Here is a 21,340-nt window from a genome sequence, read left to right as displayed (position 1 = left end):
AATCACATTTGAAACAATTACTTAAAACAAATTGGTATTAGCTAGTTTAATATTAACAATATTGACCCTTTTTACTGTCTATCATGTACCTGTCACATTTGACACTGAATGTTCTACAAAGACCAACATTTAGATATTCATAAATGCCACTACCCTAAATTAGGGAATTGAGTTCAGATTAACACATTATGAGTATATGTAAGCCCTGCAATAAAATCAAAGCACACACTTTAAGTCTACTATATGAATTTGAAATACCCTAAATTTTAAAAAGTTTGCTATTGGAAAACTTTCCATTTTTTTCTCCAAGGTTACATTAATATTTAAAATACTGAAGTTGAAATGATAACATTAGTTTTACTGGATACCTTCCCAATAAAATGTAATCTTCCCAACAGAGTAATACACAATTATCTATTAAATGAAATAGTCTAACAACTGACTGTGACCCTGTGGTCACCTAGGTAAACACCCAGCCTCTTCTAAGATAGCTTTAGGACCATTCATTCCACCCATTTAAACTTTCTATTCCTCAACTGTAAATTGAGGAAATCAAATGGGTTTCAATTTTGAGTCTACTCTACCAACAATTCCTCTTTTAAAATGGTTGGGCTTAAGTCATCATTTTTCCTTAACTAGCAGTATAAATAAAAACTTGGCTTTATTATAGATAAACGTGCAACAGTGATATCCTAACTGACCTGTGATCCACAATGCTAAATTTTGATAAACTGTTTCTTATGCTTTTTTCAAGTGTTTCAATTTACACACGTATATACCAGTGTCCCTGAGCTCTGAAGGACTGGAAGTAGCTTCCTTTTACATTTCCACTCTCTGCCTCCCTCCCATCTCCACCATCACCAACACACATACACACACACACACACACACACACACGGCATTAGGCTGTTTTTGTCTTGAAAACACTTCTGTGATCTCTGTAAAGTTTTCTTCAACCTTGTATTTTCCCAATTATTTCTTCCAAAATAAAGCCACCACTCTTAACAGCTTTTTACATGGAAAGAGTAACCATTCCTCAATTTTGCATACATTAGATCCACAATTGTTATTTTAAGAATCCAAGGTGGGGGGACAAAACACACTCAAATCACTCCACAAACTGCTTTAAGCACTGCATTTTGCTTGACACCGACAGCAACAATCCCACTTTTTAGAAGCAAGCAGTATTAGTAATATTATAGAAACCGGCATTATAAATAGAAATCTCAATTATGTGTGGGCTGATAAAAGCAACTGATATGGGGAGGAAATCTAAGGAAAAAAGATTGCATCCTAAGGGAAAAAAGTGAATAAAAATCAAATGAGGAACGAAAATTAAAGAAATGGAAAGAAAAGACCACTTAAGGATTATAAAAGTTATATTTATTCACGATGCTACATTTATTGCATTCCCTTAGAAAAATGGAGAACTATTTATGTACCCAATTTGCACATATAAAACTTTATACAAATTATGTGTAGCACATAAAGGCCTCTGGTACAGCTAAAATCCTGACACTACAATTTGGGTAATCCTGCTTCAGGGTCTCCAGTTTATCAAGTCTGTCCATAGAAAATAAAAACTGGAATTAAGTCATTCTTGCTGTTCACACTTAGAAATTATTTTAAATATAATAAAATAAAATTTTCAATTACTCTAAAACCCAAAAAAGGTTAAACCGGAAGGGGATACATTTTGTTACCAATTTCAACAGTACGACAAATTGACACCTTATTTTGGCTGGGTCTTTTTAAAAACAGAAAAAAATCATCTGAAGTTTTGACATTATCTTTCCAAGTTGTGGCTGCTTCAGAAGGTAATTTGTCAAAAATATTTACCAAACAATTAAAAAAAATAATAATAATATTCCTTTTACAAAATGGTACAATAACACCTTAAGGAACCAGAAAATACTAAATGTCTTTGGCTATACAACTAAAAGGCCATTCTTCCAAACAGAATAGGGCATATTCATCACCTCAGAACTATAGAAACAGCGCAACAGAAATATGCATAGAATTTAATGAGAATTTGTCTTGCCTTTTTTTCCCATTCTACCCATGTAATAAGCAAGGAGAATGCAATGTACATAATCTTCCTGGATGAGACTCAATAGCACTACAAAGAAGATACCCAAACTTCTGCAAAGGCAAAGTGAATTAAAACAGTTACACAACTAAGTGAAGATGGAAGGGACAAGTGTTATCTGCAATTTTCTTTTTTTAACTTGTTTGCTTCCTTTTAAGCGTCACAAGTATAGAAATTATAGCTCATAAACAAAGTCACAATCCTCACAAATGGAACTATAATAGAAAAATAAATCAAATGAAACATTTATTAATAAATGAAGCCTATTTTATTACTTCAAGTGTTAATGATAAAAAAATTTCAGCACAGCTGTTGCATTTAAAAAAGTGAATCTACATACTATGTTTCTAGCTCGGTAAACAGATGAACCTGATGTCGTTGAATGACATAACAATTGAGCATTGTACAGTACATCTTATGAAGACCCGTAAATTAAAGAACTACTGGTTTAAAGTTAGTGATTATGAAACAAATATGTATTCATAGTTTCAGCTTCTTTTTTCTTCCTCGGCCATCCGGTGCTCCGTCCATTTTACGTTTCTGTGTCTAGAAACAAACAAAAGGGTTTCCTTCATCAGAAGAGCAATATTAACATGAAATATACCGGAAGACACATGATAGCACCTTACTAATAACTGCCACTTGGTGACAGGTATTAATTTTCTTCACTCGAAGAACCTTAATTCTCTAAATGATCATATCTATGTATTTTACTAACACAAAAATTTTATTGCTATCAATGAAGTAATGAGTAATTCACAATTAGCAACAGTAAGTCAATACACCAAACAAATGTACAACACATGCTTCGTATTTAAAAAAGCAGTAATGAGAAATACTTTGTGAGGTTACATGAACAGCAGACTTTCTGCAGACGTTCATTTACTCATGACCCTGTAAGTTATTACTAAATAACACAATGACTTTTTCTCTCTCATAATTTTTGCCTTCACAATGCTAAGAGATCGCTAAGGAAAGAAACCAAAGTTTAGACGTGAACAGTGAAGGTTGTAAATGTCACTGCTTTCCTAATATTTAAATATTCTAATATTGTAACCTGTAATCTCAAAGTCAGGTGTAGGCTCCTGGCATTCACAAGACAGAGCTTACCAAATTTTTACCAGTCCCCACATTGTGAATTACCATAATAACATGATTTTCCCCACACAATGCAATCGTTTGTTTATACTTTTTAAGCAATTTAAGGTTATACTATCTACCAAAAAAAAGACTAATGCATCAGTGATAAGCCAAGTAATGTTCAAATTCTTGAAAACAGTTAAGTCCCCCAAGAGAACATTTACACTTTCATCAGTACTTACTGAAGGTTTGGGTCCTCTTTTCTTCTTCTCTGCCTTCTCCTTTTCTTCTAGTTCCATATTTTCTCTTTCAATCAAGGTAATTAAGGTGTTACACCTCCTCTGGAGTTCCTAAGTTATAAACACAACTTTACATGATAAATCTGTATTCTCCATCTGTAAGTTTTCATGAATACAATTTCAAAACCAAAGGTACGTTTTAATAGCATAATATCACTTACATCCCCCAATATATTAAAATTTTTAAAGCAAAAAACTACTAATTTTCGTACACAATCCATGCCAGGGGGATTAAAAAAAAGATATGTGCGCATCTTCACTTCATTATTTAAGGCCACACTACCATAAAGGACACAGCCAGGAAACATCTGGAACAGTACATAGAGAGATAAGGTAGTACGCTACATCCAGTTTCTGAATTTACTGAGACACATACACCAGAACGTTTTACAGACTGCTATGGTATGAATCTGCTTGGCTTATAGACAAAGATTACGCCTCAACTGTTTCATCACAAGGGGAAGGGGCCATACACATATTATCATTTTGTATGTGTGCCTTAACATGAAACACATTAGGAAATAACACAGTTTTAAACCATGGTCTTGTGCCAGTAAATTAATGTGACACTGCATCTTGTTTCACTTACTATAAAATTACTCACCAACTGTAAATTGTTCCTACTTTAAAAGATATAATACAGAGCTTATAGCAACTGAATCTGTCTCCTCTAACTGTATATTAATAATGCATTTATAGTGCAACATTTCCCAACCTAGAGTTTCATAAAACACCAGCCTCCGATGACATTTAATGGAAAAAAAAACCCTTCAGTGGTCAAACACTTAAACTGTAAACTATCCCCCATCTTGAAGAGCAACAATGTATTTTAAATACACTGAGAGAAATTTTATTATCATAATATTGTTTAAACTTTGCTACCCCAGTAGATCTCAAAATTAAGACTACAGAACTGTTTTTGGCATGAATATCATCCTGAAGAACACAAGATGAAGCTAAAAATTCAACGGGTGGTAAAATACCTAAGGGAAGAACAATTCATCAAAGCTAAATGTTTCTGAATTCTAATTTTAGGTCATAAAAATGGAACTTGCTGATCGAACCTAGCATTAAAACAGTACAGTGTTTTACCACACTAAGCTCTTTTTAATTAACTGAAAATTCAGTATTCTGATGGGCAGATGCATGAGAAGTCCTTTCTTTATAAAAATGTGTGTATCTACAAAAGCAAAAGTCAAATTTTAAATTGTGATCATCTTATTCACAAGTTAAAATTGACGCACCTTTTCCTTCTACTTAAAGCTTGATTGAACTTCACACAAAAAACTAATCCTATTGTATATAGTGATGTTAAAAGAAGTGCTATCAAACGATGGAAAAAATAAACTTTGTAAGTGACTCATATTAGGTTTATAACTGTGGAGGTGAAATGTTTCTTAAGGAACTACTTTAACCTATGATACAAACAACAATCTAACAAAAATTTACTTCAAAGATACACAAATTTTCTCTAATAAAAATTTAAAAGGTACCTTAAACAATATTCCATTATCTACTTCCTCTGAATTGTTTGCTTCATTCCACAAAAAGGCCCCAGTACTCACCATTGCGGTTCTGGACTTGAGAAACCAGTCGAATCTGAACTGAGGAGAGTTGCGAATGCACTGCCGCAGCTCATCATACACGTTTTCTTTGTCGAATCCAAGCTTATGAAGCATACAGATCAGGAAGCGGTCTTCCTCCTCAGTGTAGTTTTTCCCTTTGTTAGTACCATAAGATATTCTCAGCTGATGAAAAGGTGCTTTGTACCGTCCAATCTATGAAAATCAGATTTCACATTATATAAAATACAAATCCTATATAACGTATATTTCAAACTCTGTAAAGTTAGCTATAAATGTTGTATTTCACATCCATTTTCTATCCAAAGCACTTCCATCATATCATAACCTTTGTCCTGAAACAACTTTGGTCTTTATTATTCTAAAAAGAAATACAGACTCAGACTTTCTAGTACTATGTAGCAAAGAGCTAAATCACAGAGACTCTGACCCACATATACCAACTGAAATACTGACGTAAATTCTGTTGAGAATGCCCATGAAGTTTGAATGTTGTTCTCTAAAGAAATTTTTAATTTTAAATCATTTCTTTTCCTTTTAAAAAGTTACTTTAACTCTTATACTTACAGACAGGAGTTATTTTATCAACTACAATACTTATTAATAGTCAAAGTACCTTCGTGTCAAGTGCTTTTTTGATACTAATTCTTCTCTGAATTCTTGCCTCTCCTCTTTCAATCTGAGCCATAATCTTTTCTATGTCCTGCAGCTCATTGCATCTTTCCCAGAACACAGCTGTAAGAGTAAAATTGGGCAAATGGGATAGGTGGAGAAAGGGAAGAAATATAAGTAACTTGTTTTTATAAATGCTCTATTTTATTTGCTAAGGATTAAGAAATGTTTCCCTTCTTCCCACATCTAACACTAGTAAGTCACACAATTATCTGTTTCCTTAACTGTAAAAAAAATAGTTAAGGTGAACTGCATGATTTACGTATCTCCCAATACTTAATTCTCTGCTCTTTTGAAATTTAGCAATCACCACAGCACAACTACACATATCCACTTGTCAACCCAACAGACTTCAGGAAACACAGAATTACATAGTATTTGAAAAGTTATAAAGAGAAATGAAGTAAAAAGAAAGCACAATTATTCAGTGACCTATTCTTGTTTTCTTGGTTAGTTAGTTAACGAGGGTAAAAAAAAAAAAAAATTGATGCCATTTTAAAGAAGGGGAGAGTTTCTAACTCAATTTTAAAAAAATAAAACAAGATACTAAGTTGTGGCAAATTTTAGCTTATCAAAACATCGTTCACGGACTTCCCTGGTGGTTCAGAGGTTAAGACTCTATGGTTCCAGCCCAGGAGGTGTGGGTTCCATCCCTGGCCAGGGAGCCACATGTGCGCTGTGCTTAGTCTCTCCGTTGTGTCTGCCTCTGTGCAGCCCATGGACCGTAGCCTGCAGGCTCCTCTGTCCACGGCGATTCTCCAGGCAAGAATACTGGAGTGGGTTGCCATGCCCTCCTCCAGGGGATCTTCCCAACCCAGGGATCGAACCTAGGTCTTCTGCATTGCAGGCACATTCTTTACCATCTGAGCCACCAGGGAAGCCCACATGCCTCATGTGTGGCCAAAAAAAAATTTTTTTAATTAAGCAAACAAATACATCATTCAGAGTTAAGAAAATCTCAACTTTCCAACAGCCCTCCAAAAGCCTGAGAACATTCTTACACCTATTAAAATAACAGAAGTACCTGAGTATTCAATGACTTCTTCTGGAGTTTTTCCTTCTACTTCTCTTGCTATATTTTCAATATCATCACGACCCCACTTCTCATTAGCTTTGATAAACTGGTTAAAATCTCTCTTATTCCAATTGGTAAATCCCTTCAAAGCAAAAGAAACAAAGCATATCATCACCGAGCTTGGGGGAAAAGCTATTAAAACTTTATCAATCCTGCTAAGTAGTACAGAAAACTTTCAGCGGCTCCAAGTTCTAAGTTATTTTAAAGTGGTAACTATTCATATACATAGATGTGCACTTTAGCAATACATCATATACATTACTCAGACAGCCAAGCAACTAAGTCTGAGTGGGAGAGTAAGAAATGCTGCCCAAAAAGTGACATTTTCACTGCGCTTTCAAGGAGAACTTGTTTGTCAGGAGGAATGAACGTAAAGAGCCAGAATGAACGTAAAGAGAAAACATATAAACCAAGTGGCAAAACAAAGTAATAATAAAGCTTTAAAGGTAGGTTAAAGCTAGATTCTCAAAGGCCTTGATTGAATCCTAAAGGATGTTTAAAAAAAGTACCAAGGAGATCCTTGTAATTGAGGACGATGACGTAGTAAAAATGAGAAGACCCACAGGAAAGGGAAGGTGGGAGTGCTGCAAGAAAGGTGATCAAAGATAATGACGCTACAACAATAGATTTGGTGCAAATCTATCGTCTTCTCTTCCACCTCCACAACTAACGACAATCACAATGTACCATATGCCCATATGCCCATGCTTCATCTTCTCCAATTATTCCACTTCTGAAAGCAAAAACTTCACTTCGTTTATCCCCACAGAACCTAACAGGGTACCTTACAAAATAACCATTACTAAATCTGGTTTTGATTGAAAGCTATACCTGCGTCAGAAGCTTCTCTTTCTCCTCTAACTCTTCATCATTAAGGGGCTCGGCTTCATCAATTTTCAGCTGTTCTTCCTTTTGTGCCTGTGCTGCATTTGGTAGGTCAGGATTTCGAGGGACCTAAAAATATACATATTTTTTCTATGTCATCAGCCAATATATTTCAGGAAATATGTGATGAACTAAACTCTTAACCAACTACGTGAAATTTTACAAGTTTTAATCCAAGAAAATATATTGATATCATGCATTTAGTAAGTTAAAACAAATAAGATTAGTTACAAAGTGTTACTTCTGTTACCTTGTAACCAATTGTTTTTCTGTAATATAGAATTTCTTTTTCCAATAATTCAAATAGACGTGGAGGAAAGAACTGGAAATCCTGAACATTGGGCTGTTTTGGAGGTCGAGGAGCCTAAAAAAAAAAAAAAAAAGCATTGTTTGTAAAAACAAACAAAACAAACCTTTTTTGCTTTAAATCTATCTGAAATCTTTTTGCACTCTATAATACCATGACAGCCAATTCTCCAAGCAACTGAATGCACCTTCCATAATATTTAACAAACAGCAAGCAAATTTTAAATGCTTACATTTAAAATTAACTTTTAAAAACTTTCAACAAAAGCTGAAGGAGGTACACTGGAAGAAACCACTCAAAATTTAATTCTCAATCTGATTTTATTGCAAGAATATAAGAAGAAAAATAATTTGCATTTCCAATATTTTTAGATATTTGTGCTCTGTCAACTCACCTTGGGTGCTTTAGGTTCACTGACACGAAGAGCTTCCCTGAAATAGGCATCGACAGCATAGTTGGCTTTTCTTTCTCGTTTCGGAGGCTCAATCCACTCTGTGAATGCAATCTAGCCCATGGGAAACAATTCAAATCACCAACTTTTATTATACAGTCACAAATCTTACACTAATGCAACTCCTACTGTGTACATCAATATGACTTACTTATAAATGCAGATATTCGTAACACCCTAGACTATATGAGGCTAAGGACTAATGCAATTAAACACACAAGAGGATGTCTGCTGCTGCCAAGTCGCTTCAGTTGTGTCTGACTCTGTGCAACCCCATAGATGGCAGCCCACCAGGCTCCCCCATCCCTGGGATTCTCCAGGCAACAACACTGGAGTGGGTTGCCCTTTCCTTCTCCAATGCATCAAAGTGGAAAGTGAAAGTGAAGTCACTCAGTCGTGTCTGACTCTTAGCGACCCCATGGACTGCAGCCTACCAGGCTCCTCCATCCATGGGATTTTCCGGGCAACAGTACTGGAGTGGGATGCCATTGCCTTCTCCAGAGGATGTCTAGTGAATAGCATAAACATTCAGTAATTATTTCCTGACCAAATTAATGATAATTGGGTGAAAAAAAGAAATGCTACCGACGGTATGCTAGAACTAAAATTAGGAGAAAAATGTAGATAAATATTTAGCCTAGAAAAAATTCAGAGGATATAAATGCCTAAATGTTAAAAGGGAAATCATTAGGTAGAATTATTTTCCTTCTGCCCTGCAGCTATTTTCTAATTTCACTATATAATATCAATTAGGAAGGAAATAGCAATTTAGAAATTAGGAACTTCATCCCTTTAATTATTAATAGCCAATTCTGCTTAGGGGGGGAAAAAAAAAAAAACCTAAGAATGTGGTGACAAATTTTATTTTTGGCAATAGTTTTAATTTCCAAATATCCCAAATTACTATAATCATCCCACACAATATACTTTACTGTAACAGTATACATAAATTTTTAAAACATTTCAGCATTTACCAACTGAAAATTTGGCATTAAACTTAACACACAAATGAAAATAATTTAGATATGAGTAAATAGAAACAACTGCTGTTTGAGATAAGGCATCACACCTAACACTTAAATTCCAATTTTCAAATAAAATATTAAGTCTTAAAGTAACCAAAATCTCTTTCTGAATTACCTTTTGTTTTTCTCTATAATCTTCTCCTTCAAAGTTATAAACACTCGACTCTGTATCCATTGTGAAATTTCTAAGCGAGCTTTCACCCATCTTGGAGAGCTTTTCATTCATCTCTGCAGTCTAAGGAAACAAAAGAAACATCTTCGTAGATTTGAGAATTTTATAAAAGCACAAGAACTACAATCAAAATGAATTGGACTTTATAGAACATAACTTCTGTGGAAGTAAAAGTGTAACTTACATAGCTGTTTCCTCAGTTCTGGTTTAAAATATTTTATATACTAGAAATAATCATTTAATCTGCATCTCACCTTCTTTGCACCTCTTTCCAAAATCCCATCAATATCCTCATCAGTAATCTCACTCTCCTTTGAGGCAAACACATGTGTTGCCCCATGCCTTATCATTTGAAGCATTTCATCTTTCCCAATTTTGTTCAGATTCTGATCCACAAGTCTCCCTGAAAAAAGATGTTGATGTGTAATGTTAATTAAACTTCTGGAATTTTATATGTTAGATAAAAGCCCACATAATTTTACCTCAAACATTAATCATCTGTTTATTCACATTTGATAATTTTCACTTTTACATAAAATGCCAAATTTTAAGTTGTTAATATTTAAAATATTTCCTAAAGCTTACATGTTATGTAGTCTACTGAATACCATCTCAATAAAATATATTCTCATGTGAGAAAAACAGTAATTTGGGATATGTGAAAATCAAATTACCAAAACCTAGATGAGAGTATTATAAACACAGGAAGTTTCTGATAAGCAGAAACTGATTAGTATTATTACTAATAATCCCAAATCAGCCTTTTCTACTTAGAAAATGAAGTACAAAAACCTTCTTCACATTGCCAAACTTCTAGAGCTATTCACATATACTTGTGTTTCAATTTTTCTACTTCAACCAACTTGTAACAAGTGGATAAAGATGCAAGGTGTTTTCTGGGGCCTTAAATCCTTGTATCATGGTTTTAGGTCCCTCACAGAATACACCATCAAATATCTGTGACTTTCAAAGTTAAGACACATCTTCAATACAAAGAATATGATTATTGAAAGCTATCTCAATGCTACAAAAATGTTCTTAGGCTTACAGGAATTACTTTCCTGTTGGTGTGAAGGAACTTTTCAGATGTAAGTACTTCTATATATTTCCATATTTTTTATTATATCCCTTAGTACACCAAACATAACCCAGAGGCATACATCGAAGGCTTCCCATTTGACTAGTATGTCTATAAATGGGATTAACAAAGCTACTAGCACAAATTTGTTCCAAAATTTGCCCTAGAAAAACCCAAAGTCAAAAGACTTTTTCTCAGCTGATTGTAAAAGAATGTTTTTTAACCTTTAAAAAAAAGAAAAAAAAGGTGTTTCAGAAATGAAAATAATTGCCAACAAGAACCACAAGGCAGATGTCTTTCTAAAACCATGGATGAATGTGAGGACCATTACATCACTCGTGAGAAATTTCACTGTTTGGCAGGCCCCAGAAGTCCCCAGAGACTTTCCTAATTAAACATTTCACTGTAATAATTTATACAGCTTTTGATACCCCTAGATGAGTCACTTCCTAGCTGTACACATGATAGACAAGCGACTCACTTCTATCTCTGATGCCAACCTCCAGCTGGCATGAAGACTAAAGAATACTCTGTATTTAAATATTGAGCACATCGCCTGGTACAAAATAAGCCTGTTAAGCAATTATTAACAAAAATAACTAACAGTATTCAATCATGTATTGTCTTTATGTATACGACACACGGCTAACTCTATGGATGGCATTCAATTCAGTTCAGTTCAGTCATGTCCGACTCTGTGGCCACAACGACTGCAGCACGCCAGGCCTCCCTGTCCATCACCAACTCTCAGTTTACTCAAACTCATGTCCATTCAATCACTGATGCCATCCAACCATCTCACCCTCTGTCATCCCCTTCTCCTCCTGCCTTCAATCTTTCTCAGCATGAAGGGCTTTTCAAATGAGTCAGGTCTTTCCATGAGGTGGCTGAAGTACTAGAGTTTCAGCTTCAGCATCAGTCCTTCCAGTGAACACCCAGGGCTGATCTCCTTTAGGATGGACTGGTTGGATCTCCTTGCAGTCCAAGGGACTCGCAAGAGTCTTCTCCAACACCACAGTTTCAAAAGCATCAATTCTTCGGCGCTCAGCCTTCTTTATATAGTCCAGCTCTCACTCTCACATCCACACATGACTACTGGAAAAACCATAGCTTTGCCTAGACGGAAAAGTAATGTCTCTGCTTTTTAACATGCTGTCTAGGTTTGTCATTGCTTTTCTTCCAAGGAGTAAATGTCTTAATTTCATGGCTGCAGTCACCATCTGCAGTGATTTCAGAGCCCAAGAAAATAGTCTCTCACTGTTTCCACACCTATCTGCCATGAAGTGATGGCGCATTAAGGGATATCAAAGAAATGTAACACTCCCTTCCTTACATGGCGCCTAAGACCCTGGCTGACGAAACCACACAAACAAATGGAGCCACCAATAGAGAACATACATGTAGCCCCCCTGGCGGCCCAGAGGTTAGGGTTCTGGGCTTTCACTTCTCGCCCTGGGCTCAATCCCTGGTTGGGGAACTGAGACTCCACAAACTACATGGCCAAAAAAAAAAGTTCTGATGTACAGAATTTTCTAATTTCAACAAAGTCCATTTGGACTTCCCTGGTGGCTCAGACAGTAAAGAGTCTGCCTGAAGTGCAAAAGAGTCAGGTTCGATCCCTAGGTTGGGAAGATCCCCTGGAGAAGGGAGTGGCTACCCACTCCAGTATTCTCGCCTGGAGACTGCAAGGGCAGAGAGCCTGGAGGGTTGGTCCATGGGGTCGCTAAGAGCTGGACAGGACTGAGCGACTAACACAACACGACAGTATACCTCTTAGCTTCAGAGACAGAGAAAATGTATTTGGTCACAACACAATATGCAAGGGAAAGACACCACCGTGGGCCAAAGGTTGAGGGTTTGTTTTCACTTTTAGATTTTACACATCCCATCACTAAAAGATCTATCTCAAGCTTCATGAAAGCACAAATGTCTTCCTTGAAAGCTCATCTGGCATGAGAACCTGAAGTTCCCTTCCATTCATCCAAAATAAAATCTCACTCTCACCTTCTAGTCCTACTTACATAAATGTTTATTCTGCGTCTCACTCTCACTCAATTATAAACCTTGAAAGTAAGAACACTGGTTGGTTTCAGTCACCTTTGTATTCTCAGCACTAAGAACAACGCCAGGCATCTGTGGCTGTTCAATAAATAATTTTGAACTAGAAAATCCAGGGGGAAAGTGCTATCAATTCAACTTGGTAAATGTTTAAAGTCCTAAGGCTCACCCTGCTGGATGACGATTGAATCCAGTCTGAGTTTCATCTCAGCACGCTCCACTATTCTTTCTTCTACAGTGTTATCGGTTATGAAGCGAAACACTCTGACTGTCTTGGTCTGTCCAATTCTATGTGCTCGGTCCTAGGAAAATAACTAGGTTACTTTGAATCCAGTCGAAAATTCACATAAATAACATTTGAATGTGTATCTTGAGAAACAAAATGAAAATATTCTCAAGCACAATATGGTTTTAAAAATATGAAACAAAACACTGATGAGTTCATATTCATTAACATTTCATTAACAGTTCCTAAAGTCTCAGTTTCAATCAAATTTATCAGTTATCTCACAAGAAATCCTTCCAGAAGTATAGAACATGTTGAATCTGTGAGGAATTACCATATTAATTTTACTAGGTTAATGGAAATAAAATACGCATCATGTTTTCAGACAACACGACAAAATTATAATCTTTAAGTATGACAATAAAACTTTTTTTAAAATTTTTTAAGTTTAAATTCAAAATGTTTTTCTACTAAATCAAATCTAAATTTTCACAATAATTATGGAGGAAAAGTGACATAAATAAACTCCACAAACAATATAAAAATCCTAAACAGTACCCAATCAACTACATATAAGAAGTCAAACTAATTTGAATTCCATTTTCTGTTTCACTTCTGTTAAGTTCAGAAAACACATTCTTATAAAGCATCCCTATTTCTAATTGATCGATTTCCCCCAGTCACCTTTACAAAGAGTCACAGGATGAACGGGGCCAACAAGAAAAGATATAAACACCACACGTCAAGTTATTAGCAGTACCAACTTACAAACTTTTATGTTTTTCTATTACTCTATAGATCCGTAAGTTTTCTCAACATAAGAACGTTTCTCTTGATCTGGCCAAGATACTCAAGATGCATGGGCCTAAAAAGATGCATGGGCCTAAAATGTTAAACATCAAACGTGGCAGGCAGTTTAGCAGCTCCCCAAACCTGTTTACCATCCCTCCTAGGACACAACTATAGTATCAGTTACCAACTCCTTCGCAGTAAGTTATACTATGTGACTGAGTGCTGGCCAATCAAAGTGGGGACACTGTCAGTTCTGACCCATGAAAAATTCCCTGGGCAATTCCCAGTTTTCTCTCCTGATGGAAAGGATATAACAGGACTCTAAGGTGCTAAGATATGGCAGATGTAAGATGGAAATACCCTGATTTAGATGGATGATCACTTGCAAAACACCCTCAGTGAACTATTAGGTCAGAGAAAATACAATTCTATTGGATTCAGTCACTGACATTTGTAGACTGCCCATTAGCTCACTTTAACTGAAACATCTATTAAGCACAGAGTATATTTGTTGTCTCTTACCATAGCCTGAAGATCTACTTGGGGATTCCAATCTGAGTCATACAAAATCACAACATCAGCAGTAGCAAGATTGATGCCAAGACCACCAGCTCGTGTGCTTAACATAAAAACAAATTTTGTGCTGTTTGGTTCATTGTACGCATTGATGGACTCCTAATGACATAAAATAAAAGTCAGAAAAGTATTTTATCTGATAATTTTGTAATCTCCGCTCCCCAGATTTTACTCACTTGTCTCTCATCATGGGGTGTCTGTCCATCCAACCTACAGTACTCATAATTCCTCCACATGCAATAATCCTCCAAAATATCCAATACCCTGGTCATCTGACTGAAGATCAGTACTCGCGAACCTGTTGGCAAATGTAACAGATCATTATCAGAAGGTTCAGAAGTAAAAAAAAAATGTATTTAAATTTACTGCTAACCAAAACCAAGACTAACCAATTACCCCTTAATTCCAGGTAATGTAGTTACAAGGATAAAACTACACATTATTTATTATTCAAGTCAGTCACTCCCCACATTTTTCCCATCAAGGCACAAACAGAAAAGGGCAGTATTTATAAAACACACTAAGGTAAACAAGAAAGGCTATCTGCCTCTGGCCTGGGAAATGGCCATCCCAAAGACATCTTTATATCCCACATACTTAAAAATAACCCTCCACCACAACAACCCTTCCCTGTGCAAGGCCCAGGCATCCCTTGACACACACCCAGTACCCTGACTTCACGCAAGTTCTGAAGACCCACTCCAGATGGAAGGACCATCCAGGTGTGCCTAACACCTGCACCATCGTCCTTCATTTAGGCCACAACGCAAATTATCCAATACTTCCATTTCTTTAGCCAGCTGCACAATGCCTTTAGTAGGATATGAGATGACCAGTGGATCATTTTGGAAAATAATTATGAAACTACCTTGTCTCAGAATCTGAGGCTGATACTCTGCTCATGTTCCACATTCTCATGCCCTAAATGCGCAAGGATGCTCAGTAGTCTCCTACCCACTCCTTGCCACCCTTCCCTGCACTCAGTTTCTTCAATTACTCAACTTTTATGGAAAGCATTTTAGAAAATACATTTCCCAAGAAAGGTATAAAAAGAAAACAAATTCACTGACAACTCTAACAATGTTTTCAACAGTCAATATCCTAAAACAGAGTCATCTACTGGTACAATTATCATTCTTATCAAAATATACAGAGAAACACAAATGGAGAAATTTGAAACCTGTGTACTTCATTTTACAGAATGAAAAATTTGTTCATGAAATGCCTTGATATCTGGGATATGGTTCAAGAGTCCAAAAGGAGGAAACAGGTGCAGTACAGGTGAAAACAAGCTTTGCCACTAGCTTACAGTTGCTGAAGCTGGCTTCATACTAAACTCAATCTACACTCATGTAATTTAAATAGATCTGTACACATACTCATTTTCATATAAAAAGTCAGCATATTATAAATAAAACTGTTTTGGGTCCATGCATATGTTTAATTAAATTAAAAATACACATAAATAACTGAAGAACACCACTATGAACACACCACCACTGTCTATCAAAGGCTCTGTGAACTGTGTATGAGTGGGAAGGGCACTCTTGGCATATTATAACCAAAAAAATGGTATTTCTAGGAAAGTGTATAGAAAATGAGAATTTCCCCTCAAAAATCCAGTGAGTTTGACTGCCCTAACTACAGTTCACTTTCTAAAAAATTTGAGGCTTAAAACTGGGGGGTTGGCGGGGTGGGGTGTGAAGCTCAGATTAATGCACAGGAGTTTTTCAATGTCCCAAGCTTCAACTTTACAAAGTGCCAGTGCAGGGGAGCTCCCTCACTTTAACATCACAATCTTAAAAGTTTCCACTACTTCTCCGTTTGATACCAGTAACAGAGGTACCTTGTTCTTTTAATTTAGGGAGCAGCTTGTCTAACACCACCATTTTGCCACTGTTGGTAACCAGATGCATGTCCGTTGTGTAAGGAGGACCCGGTTCAGCCCCATCAAAGAGATAGGGGTGGTTACAGCACTTCCTCAACTGCATCAGAATGTTCAGCAGCCGCATTTTGTCCATCTTCCCTGCAGAGTTCAGTATATCTATATCCTTCATCAATATCCGAGTGTACCTAGTGAAAAGAAAACATTTTAAAGAAAAACATCGATGGGTCCCTGGCATTTTATATACTTAATCCCATCTCAACCCCAAAATACCCATACGAAACAACGCATCAACTTCTAATGTGCGCTTAGGAGTGTACCACCTGAACTTCTTTTTTCTTGTTTCTCTTTACTGTTCCCCCTCTCCACCTTCAATGTCCTAATGTGCACCTATAATGCTTGGGCCTAGAGTCCCAAAAGAGTCAATTCATCTTCTTGGGATGAACTGAAACAAAACTATAATGATACAACATTTTTAAGTAATAAAGCCAAATTTTAAGTGTAAGTTTTAAACATAATTTTAATCTGTAGTCTTTCCCAAAAGAAGAATGCTACTATTCCATTATTATTCAATGTGGCCAGGGTAGCATTTGGGTAAGGAGGAAGTAAGAATTATGAGAGCATAAGGCATGATGATGAAAACAAAATTAATAGAACAGCTTTAAATGTAAGTTAAAGTATATGGGCTGAGGGGAAAGAAGGGAGTAGTTAAGGTAAGGTTGGATTATGAAAAGCCTTGACTGTATACACTAGAAAGTTAGACATTATCCTAAAGGAGTGAGTGAGTGAAGTTGCTCAGTCGTGTCTGACTCTTTGCGACCCCGTGGACTGTAGCCCACCAGGCTCCTCCATCCATGGGATTCTCCAGGCAAGAATACTGGAGTGGGTTGCCATTTCCTTCTCCAGGGGATCTTCCCAACCCAGGGATTGAACCCAGGTCTCCTGCATTGCAGGCAGACGCTTTAACCTCTGAGCCACCAGGGAAGCCCAAAGGAAAGAGTAATCTGTCCAAATACAAAAGTTTCAGGACCCTGAATCCTCTGAGCAACAACTTAAATAACCAAAGCCATCTATGCTTAACAACTCCAATTAGGAAGCACAAAATATTCAAGGCAGACCTTTCCAGCACAATTCTAATGTAAAATTCACCAATGTGGTTATAAACTAAAAAAAAAGTTGCTTTACCTCAGCACCAATTCATGTCTGAATTCTATATTTTAGAGCCATATAAGACAAGCCTAACTCTTTGCTACTCTATTAAAACCTTTCAAAATTTTTGAGGACGTTTAAAACGGGCTGCCTTTTGCCCATTTCTTTGCCTTTTATCTTTTCTGTCCTTTTACCAACAACTCCAGCCCCTTAAAAATACTTATCAACATTGAGCACTGAACTGAACATACTTGAGATGCATAAGAACAGAGTGGCTAATTATTTCCCTCCTCTGAACACTTAAGTCAGCAGTTTCTAGCCTTTTAAGATTTCATACACCCATAAAACTTAAAAAAGGAAAACAGAAAAGACAAAAATAACAGAAATTTACAAGGTTTACAACTTTCTTCAGTGCAGTTCAGTGGCTCAGTCGTGTCCGACTCTTTGCGACCCCATGAATCGCAGCACTCCAGGCCTCCCTGTCCATCACCATCTCCTGGAGTTCGCTCAAACTCACGTCCATAGAGTCAGATGCCATCCAGCCATCTCATCCTCTGCCGTCCCCTTTTGTCCTCCTGCCCCCAATTCCTCCCAGCATCAGAGTCTTTTCCAATGAGTCAACTCTTCGCATGAGGTGGCCAAAGTACTTGAGTTTCAGCCTTAGCATCATTCCTTCCAAAGAACACCCACGGATGATTTTTAGAATGGACTGGTTGGATCTCCTTGCAGTCCAAGGGACTCTCAAGAGTCTTCTCCAAAACCACAGTTCAAAAGCATCAATTCTTCGGCACTCAGCTTTCTTCACAGTCCAACTCTCACATCCATACATGACCACTGGAAAAACCATAGTCTTGACTAGACGGACCTTTGTTGGCAAAGTAATGTCTCTGCTTTTGAATATGCTATCTAGGTTGGTCATCACTGTCCTTCCAAGGAGTAAGCGTCTTTTAATTTCATGGCTGCAGTCACCATCTGCAGTGATTTGGGAGCCCAAAAAGATGAAGTCTGACTCTGTTTCCACTGTTTCCCCATCTATTTCCCATGAAGTGATGGGACCGGATGCCATCCATGATCTTCGTTTTCTGAATGTTGAGCTTTAAGCCAACGTTTTCACTCTCCTCTTTCACTTTCATCAAGAGGCTCTTTAGTTGCTCTTCACTTTCTGCCATAAGGGTGGTGTCATCTGTATATCTGAGGTTATTGATATTTCTCTCGGAAATCTTGTTTCCAGCTTGTGCTTCTTCCAGCCCAGCGTTTCTCATGATGTACTCTGCATATGAGTTAAATAAGCAGGGTGACAATATACAGCCTTGACGTACTCCTTTTCCTATTTGGAACCAGTCTGTTGTTTCATGTCCAGTTCTAACTGTTGCTTCCTGACCTGCATATAGGTTTCTCAAGAGGCAGGTCAGGTGGTCTGGTATTCCCATCTCTTTCAGAATTTTCCACAGTTTATTATGATACAGCTTTCTTAGTATGCCCTATTTAGGTGCTTTTAAAATAGCTATCATGTGTCATTATTGTAATTTCACAAAAGGACATTTTAATCTTACCTAAAATAAAACATCAGCTCAAAATGGACTTATAAACTAAATAAATATAGCTTTCTGAGATAAGAGAAAGCACTTAAGTTTTCTCAGACTTCTACCATTTCTGACTTCATCAGGGACTAGCATGAGCCCATGGGCCAGTATTCATGACCCAGAAGGTTAACCACATGTCTCAAGTCTGTGCCACCATGGTTTCTTTTTTAAAAACCCGTGTAGAGGGCTTTACATCCATCTCTGTTAAATGCCAAGCTTAACTTTTGAATTCATAAACTTCCCAAGCTGATTCTGTCATCTTTAACAAAGACTTTGTATCATAAATTTGATTAGGAAGTCCTAGGTTCTACATCTGGGAAACTGTTCAGGCTGAGTGCAAACCAGCAAACTGAATTCCTTGACAATACAAGTACAAAAGCAAAATACAAATGAAAGTTAGTGAAGAATTAAGGATGATTTCAAAAACATCTCAAAACACATACCATTCCCTTTGCATTTTGCTGAGACCCACATAGATTTTTACTTCCTTCTTTGGAGGTAAACTCTTTTCAACATCAGCCTTAATTCGACGAAGGAGGAATGGACGCAAAACCTTAAAAGAGCAGAAAGAAATGGAGATGACCTTACTGGTAACATAAGTAATATTTCAGGATCTTAAAAGCGTCCATTAAATACACAGAAATGTGCCTTCTTGAATATCAAAAGATTCTTAGGACTTCTCCCTTCCAAATATATAATTTATTATTACAGACTTCCTAAAGAGTATATTAAGATGACTATTCAATATATAATAAATAAACACTTGATACACTTCTCATAAAGTGTAAAAAACAATAGTAAATTTTAAAGATGATATTTTCAACATTCACTGCCTTTCAAATTTAAAACCAGTCACTTAAGAAAAGGCTAGGTCCACATTATGATGTCATCATGGTTACTGTTCCCTAATTTATCTTTTTCTTATGGAAGTAGACAATACAACCTTCCCAGTCACTATCCCCCCGCCTTCCTTCCCAAAGGTAACCAATATTCAGTTTTTAATGTCATACATAAGTTTTTATGGTTTTTAACTTTATTTATATATAAAGACTCATAGTATATGCCCAATTTATATCTGGTTTCTTTTACACAATATTATATTTGTGAGACATACCCCTGTTGTATACAGGTAATTAATTTTCATAAAATAATTGTAAGACAGCTATAAAGCAAAAGATATCCTTTTATCTTCCTTTGTTCTATTTACCACTAGCTTATAAAAATGTGATCAAACAACAAAAATTGATGAGAAAAACAATAAGCAACACTTCTCGAATATCATCACGTAAAGAAGCTAGTGGAGCCCAACCAAGAGCTGGCACCAACTGCCAGCCATGTGAGTGAGGACCTTCGGCCCCCCTGGCCCTCTTCCAGAACTGTCCATGTACATGCAACTGGGTAAATCCAGGTAAAACCAGCAGAGAACTCACTCAACCAACTCATAAATTCTGCGGTTATTAAAAATATGCACAAGTTAGGCTTTGGTGTGGGATTTCTTGCAACTAAAGAAAACTCATTTAAAGAATTCTCTCATGCCCAAGTACACCATGTGATTGTGAACACACTCTTTCATTACAAGACACAGGAGCTACAGTGGGAATCTCAGGACAGCGCGGAGAGGCAGCTACCAGACCTGTACCCCCTGATTTGACAAGCATCTTCATGCTATGTAAATAAAATAAACAAATGCCAAAACCGGTATTCTGTTGTGCTTTGGTATGCTTTACCTACATGTACCTATCTATTTATTAAGCCAAGCCTACACATACACCCCACAACCCTCTGAACAAATACATCTAAATTGAGTGCTTACATGCTTAAATGCCATCTAAACTGAAACAAAGGTGTCTAGGAGACCATTATCTTCAAATATGTACAAAATAAAATTTCAGTACACAGAATTCTAGAGAACCTTAAAATTAATTTATATACAAATATTTGAACACTCAAAAGTTTTTAATTTTTTCCCCTTAATCAAATATGCACTTTGAGCCAGGCATTATGCTAGGGATACAAAAACAAATGTAAGACACATCCTGCCTTTGTGTTTACAATCCAGAGGGAAAGCATTTGTAAAGGAGTCATTTCAGTAGCCTGTGCAAAGTCCCATAATGTTAGAATATTGGATTATTAAAGACAGGCTACAGAGGAGCCTCTAGGCTGGCCTTGGCTGGAGTACTCATGGAGAAGGTGACATCACCACTGAGTCTTGGCTGAAGTATTATTCGTAAAGGCAAGAAAGTGAATACTAGATGTGGAAGAAAAGATAAGCAAAGACACTGAAATTAGGACAGTGGTTACAGAACACTGACAGTGGGGTCAGCAATTTTAGCAAAGTAAAGCTCGATTAAGAAG

General features: G+C 36.7%; 1 protein-coding gene across 1 annotated transcript in view; it reads right to left on the bottom strand.

The window, feature by feature from the left end:
* Window positions 1-1,361: 1,361 nt before the first annotated feature.
* The window catches only part of SMARCA5 (SWI/SNF related, matrix associated, actin dependent regulator of chromatin, subfamily a, member 5), a 38,789-nt gene continuing 18,810 nt past the window's right edge, over window positions 1,362-21,340 (bottom strand). The window contains exons 10-24 of the mRNA XM_006053806.3: window positions 19,429-19,538; window positions 16,215-16,441; window positions 14,545-14,666; window positions 14,315-14,467; window positions 12,944-13,076; window positions 9,893-10,041; window positions 9,582-9,701; window positions 8,385-8,495; window positions 7,934-8,047; window positions 7,630-7,752; window positions 6,748-6,880; window positions 5,668-5,786; window positions 5,034-5,246; window positions 3,412-3,519; window positions 1,362-2,635 (exon numbers count right to left, since the gene is read on the bottom strand). Coding sequence (XP_006053868.1) covers window positions 2,570-2,635; window positions 3,412-3,519; window positions 5,034-5,246; window positions 5,668-5,786; window positions 6,748-6,880; window positions 7,630-7,752; window positions 7,934-8,047; window positions 8,385-8,495; window positions 9,582-9,701; window positions 9,893-10,041; window positions 12,944-13,076; window positions 14,315-14,467; window positions 14,545-14,666; window positions 16,215-16,441; window positions 19,429-19,538 — 2,001 coding nt within the window. The 3' untranslated portion in view covers window positions 1,362-2,569. The remainder of the gene's footprint in view (window positions 2,636-3,411; window positions 3,520-5,033; window positions 5,247-5,667; window positions 5,787-6,747; window positions 6,881-7,629; window positions 7,753-7,933; window positions 8,048-8,384; window positions 8,496-9,581; window positions 9,702-9,892; window positions 10,042-12,943; window positions 13,077-14,314; window positions 14,468-14,544; window positions 14,667-16,214; window positions 16,442-19,428; window positions 19,539-21,340) is intronic.

Source organism: Bubalus bubalis, chromosome 17, assembly GCF_019923935.1.
Source record: "Bubalus bubalis isolate 160015118507 breed Murrah chromosome 17, NDDB_SH_1, whole genome shotgun sequence".
In the NCBI taxonomy this organism is placed as follows: domain Eukaryota; kingdom Metazoa; phylum Chordata; class Mammalia; order Artiodactyla; family Bovidae; genus Bubalus; species Bubalus bubalis.
The sequence above is the reverse complement of the archived record's forward strand: the minus strand, read 5'-3'. Positions and strand labels throughout refer to the sequence as shown.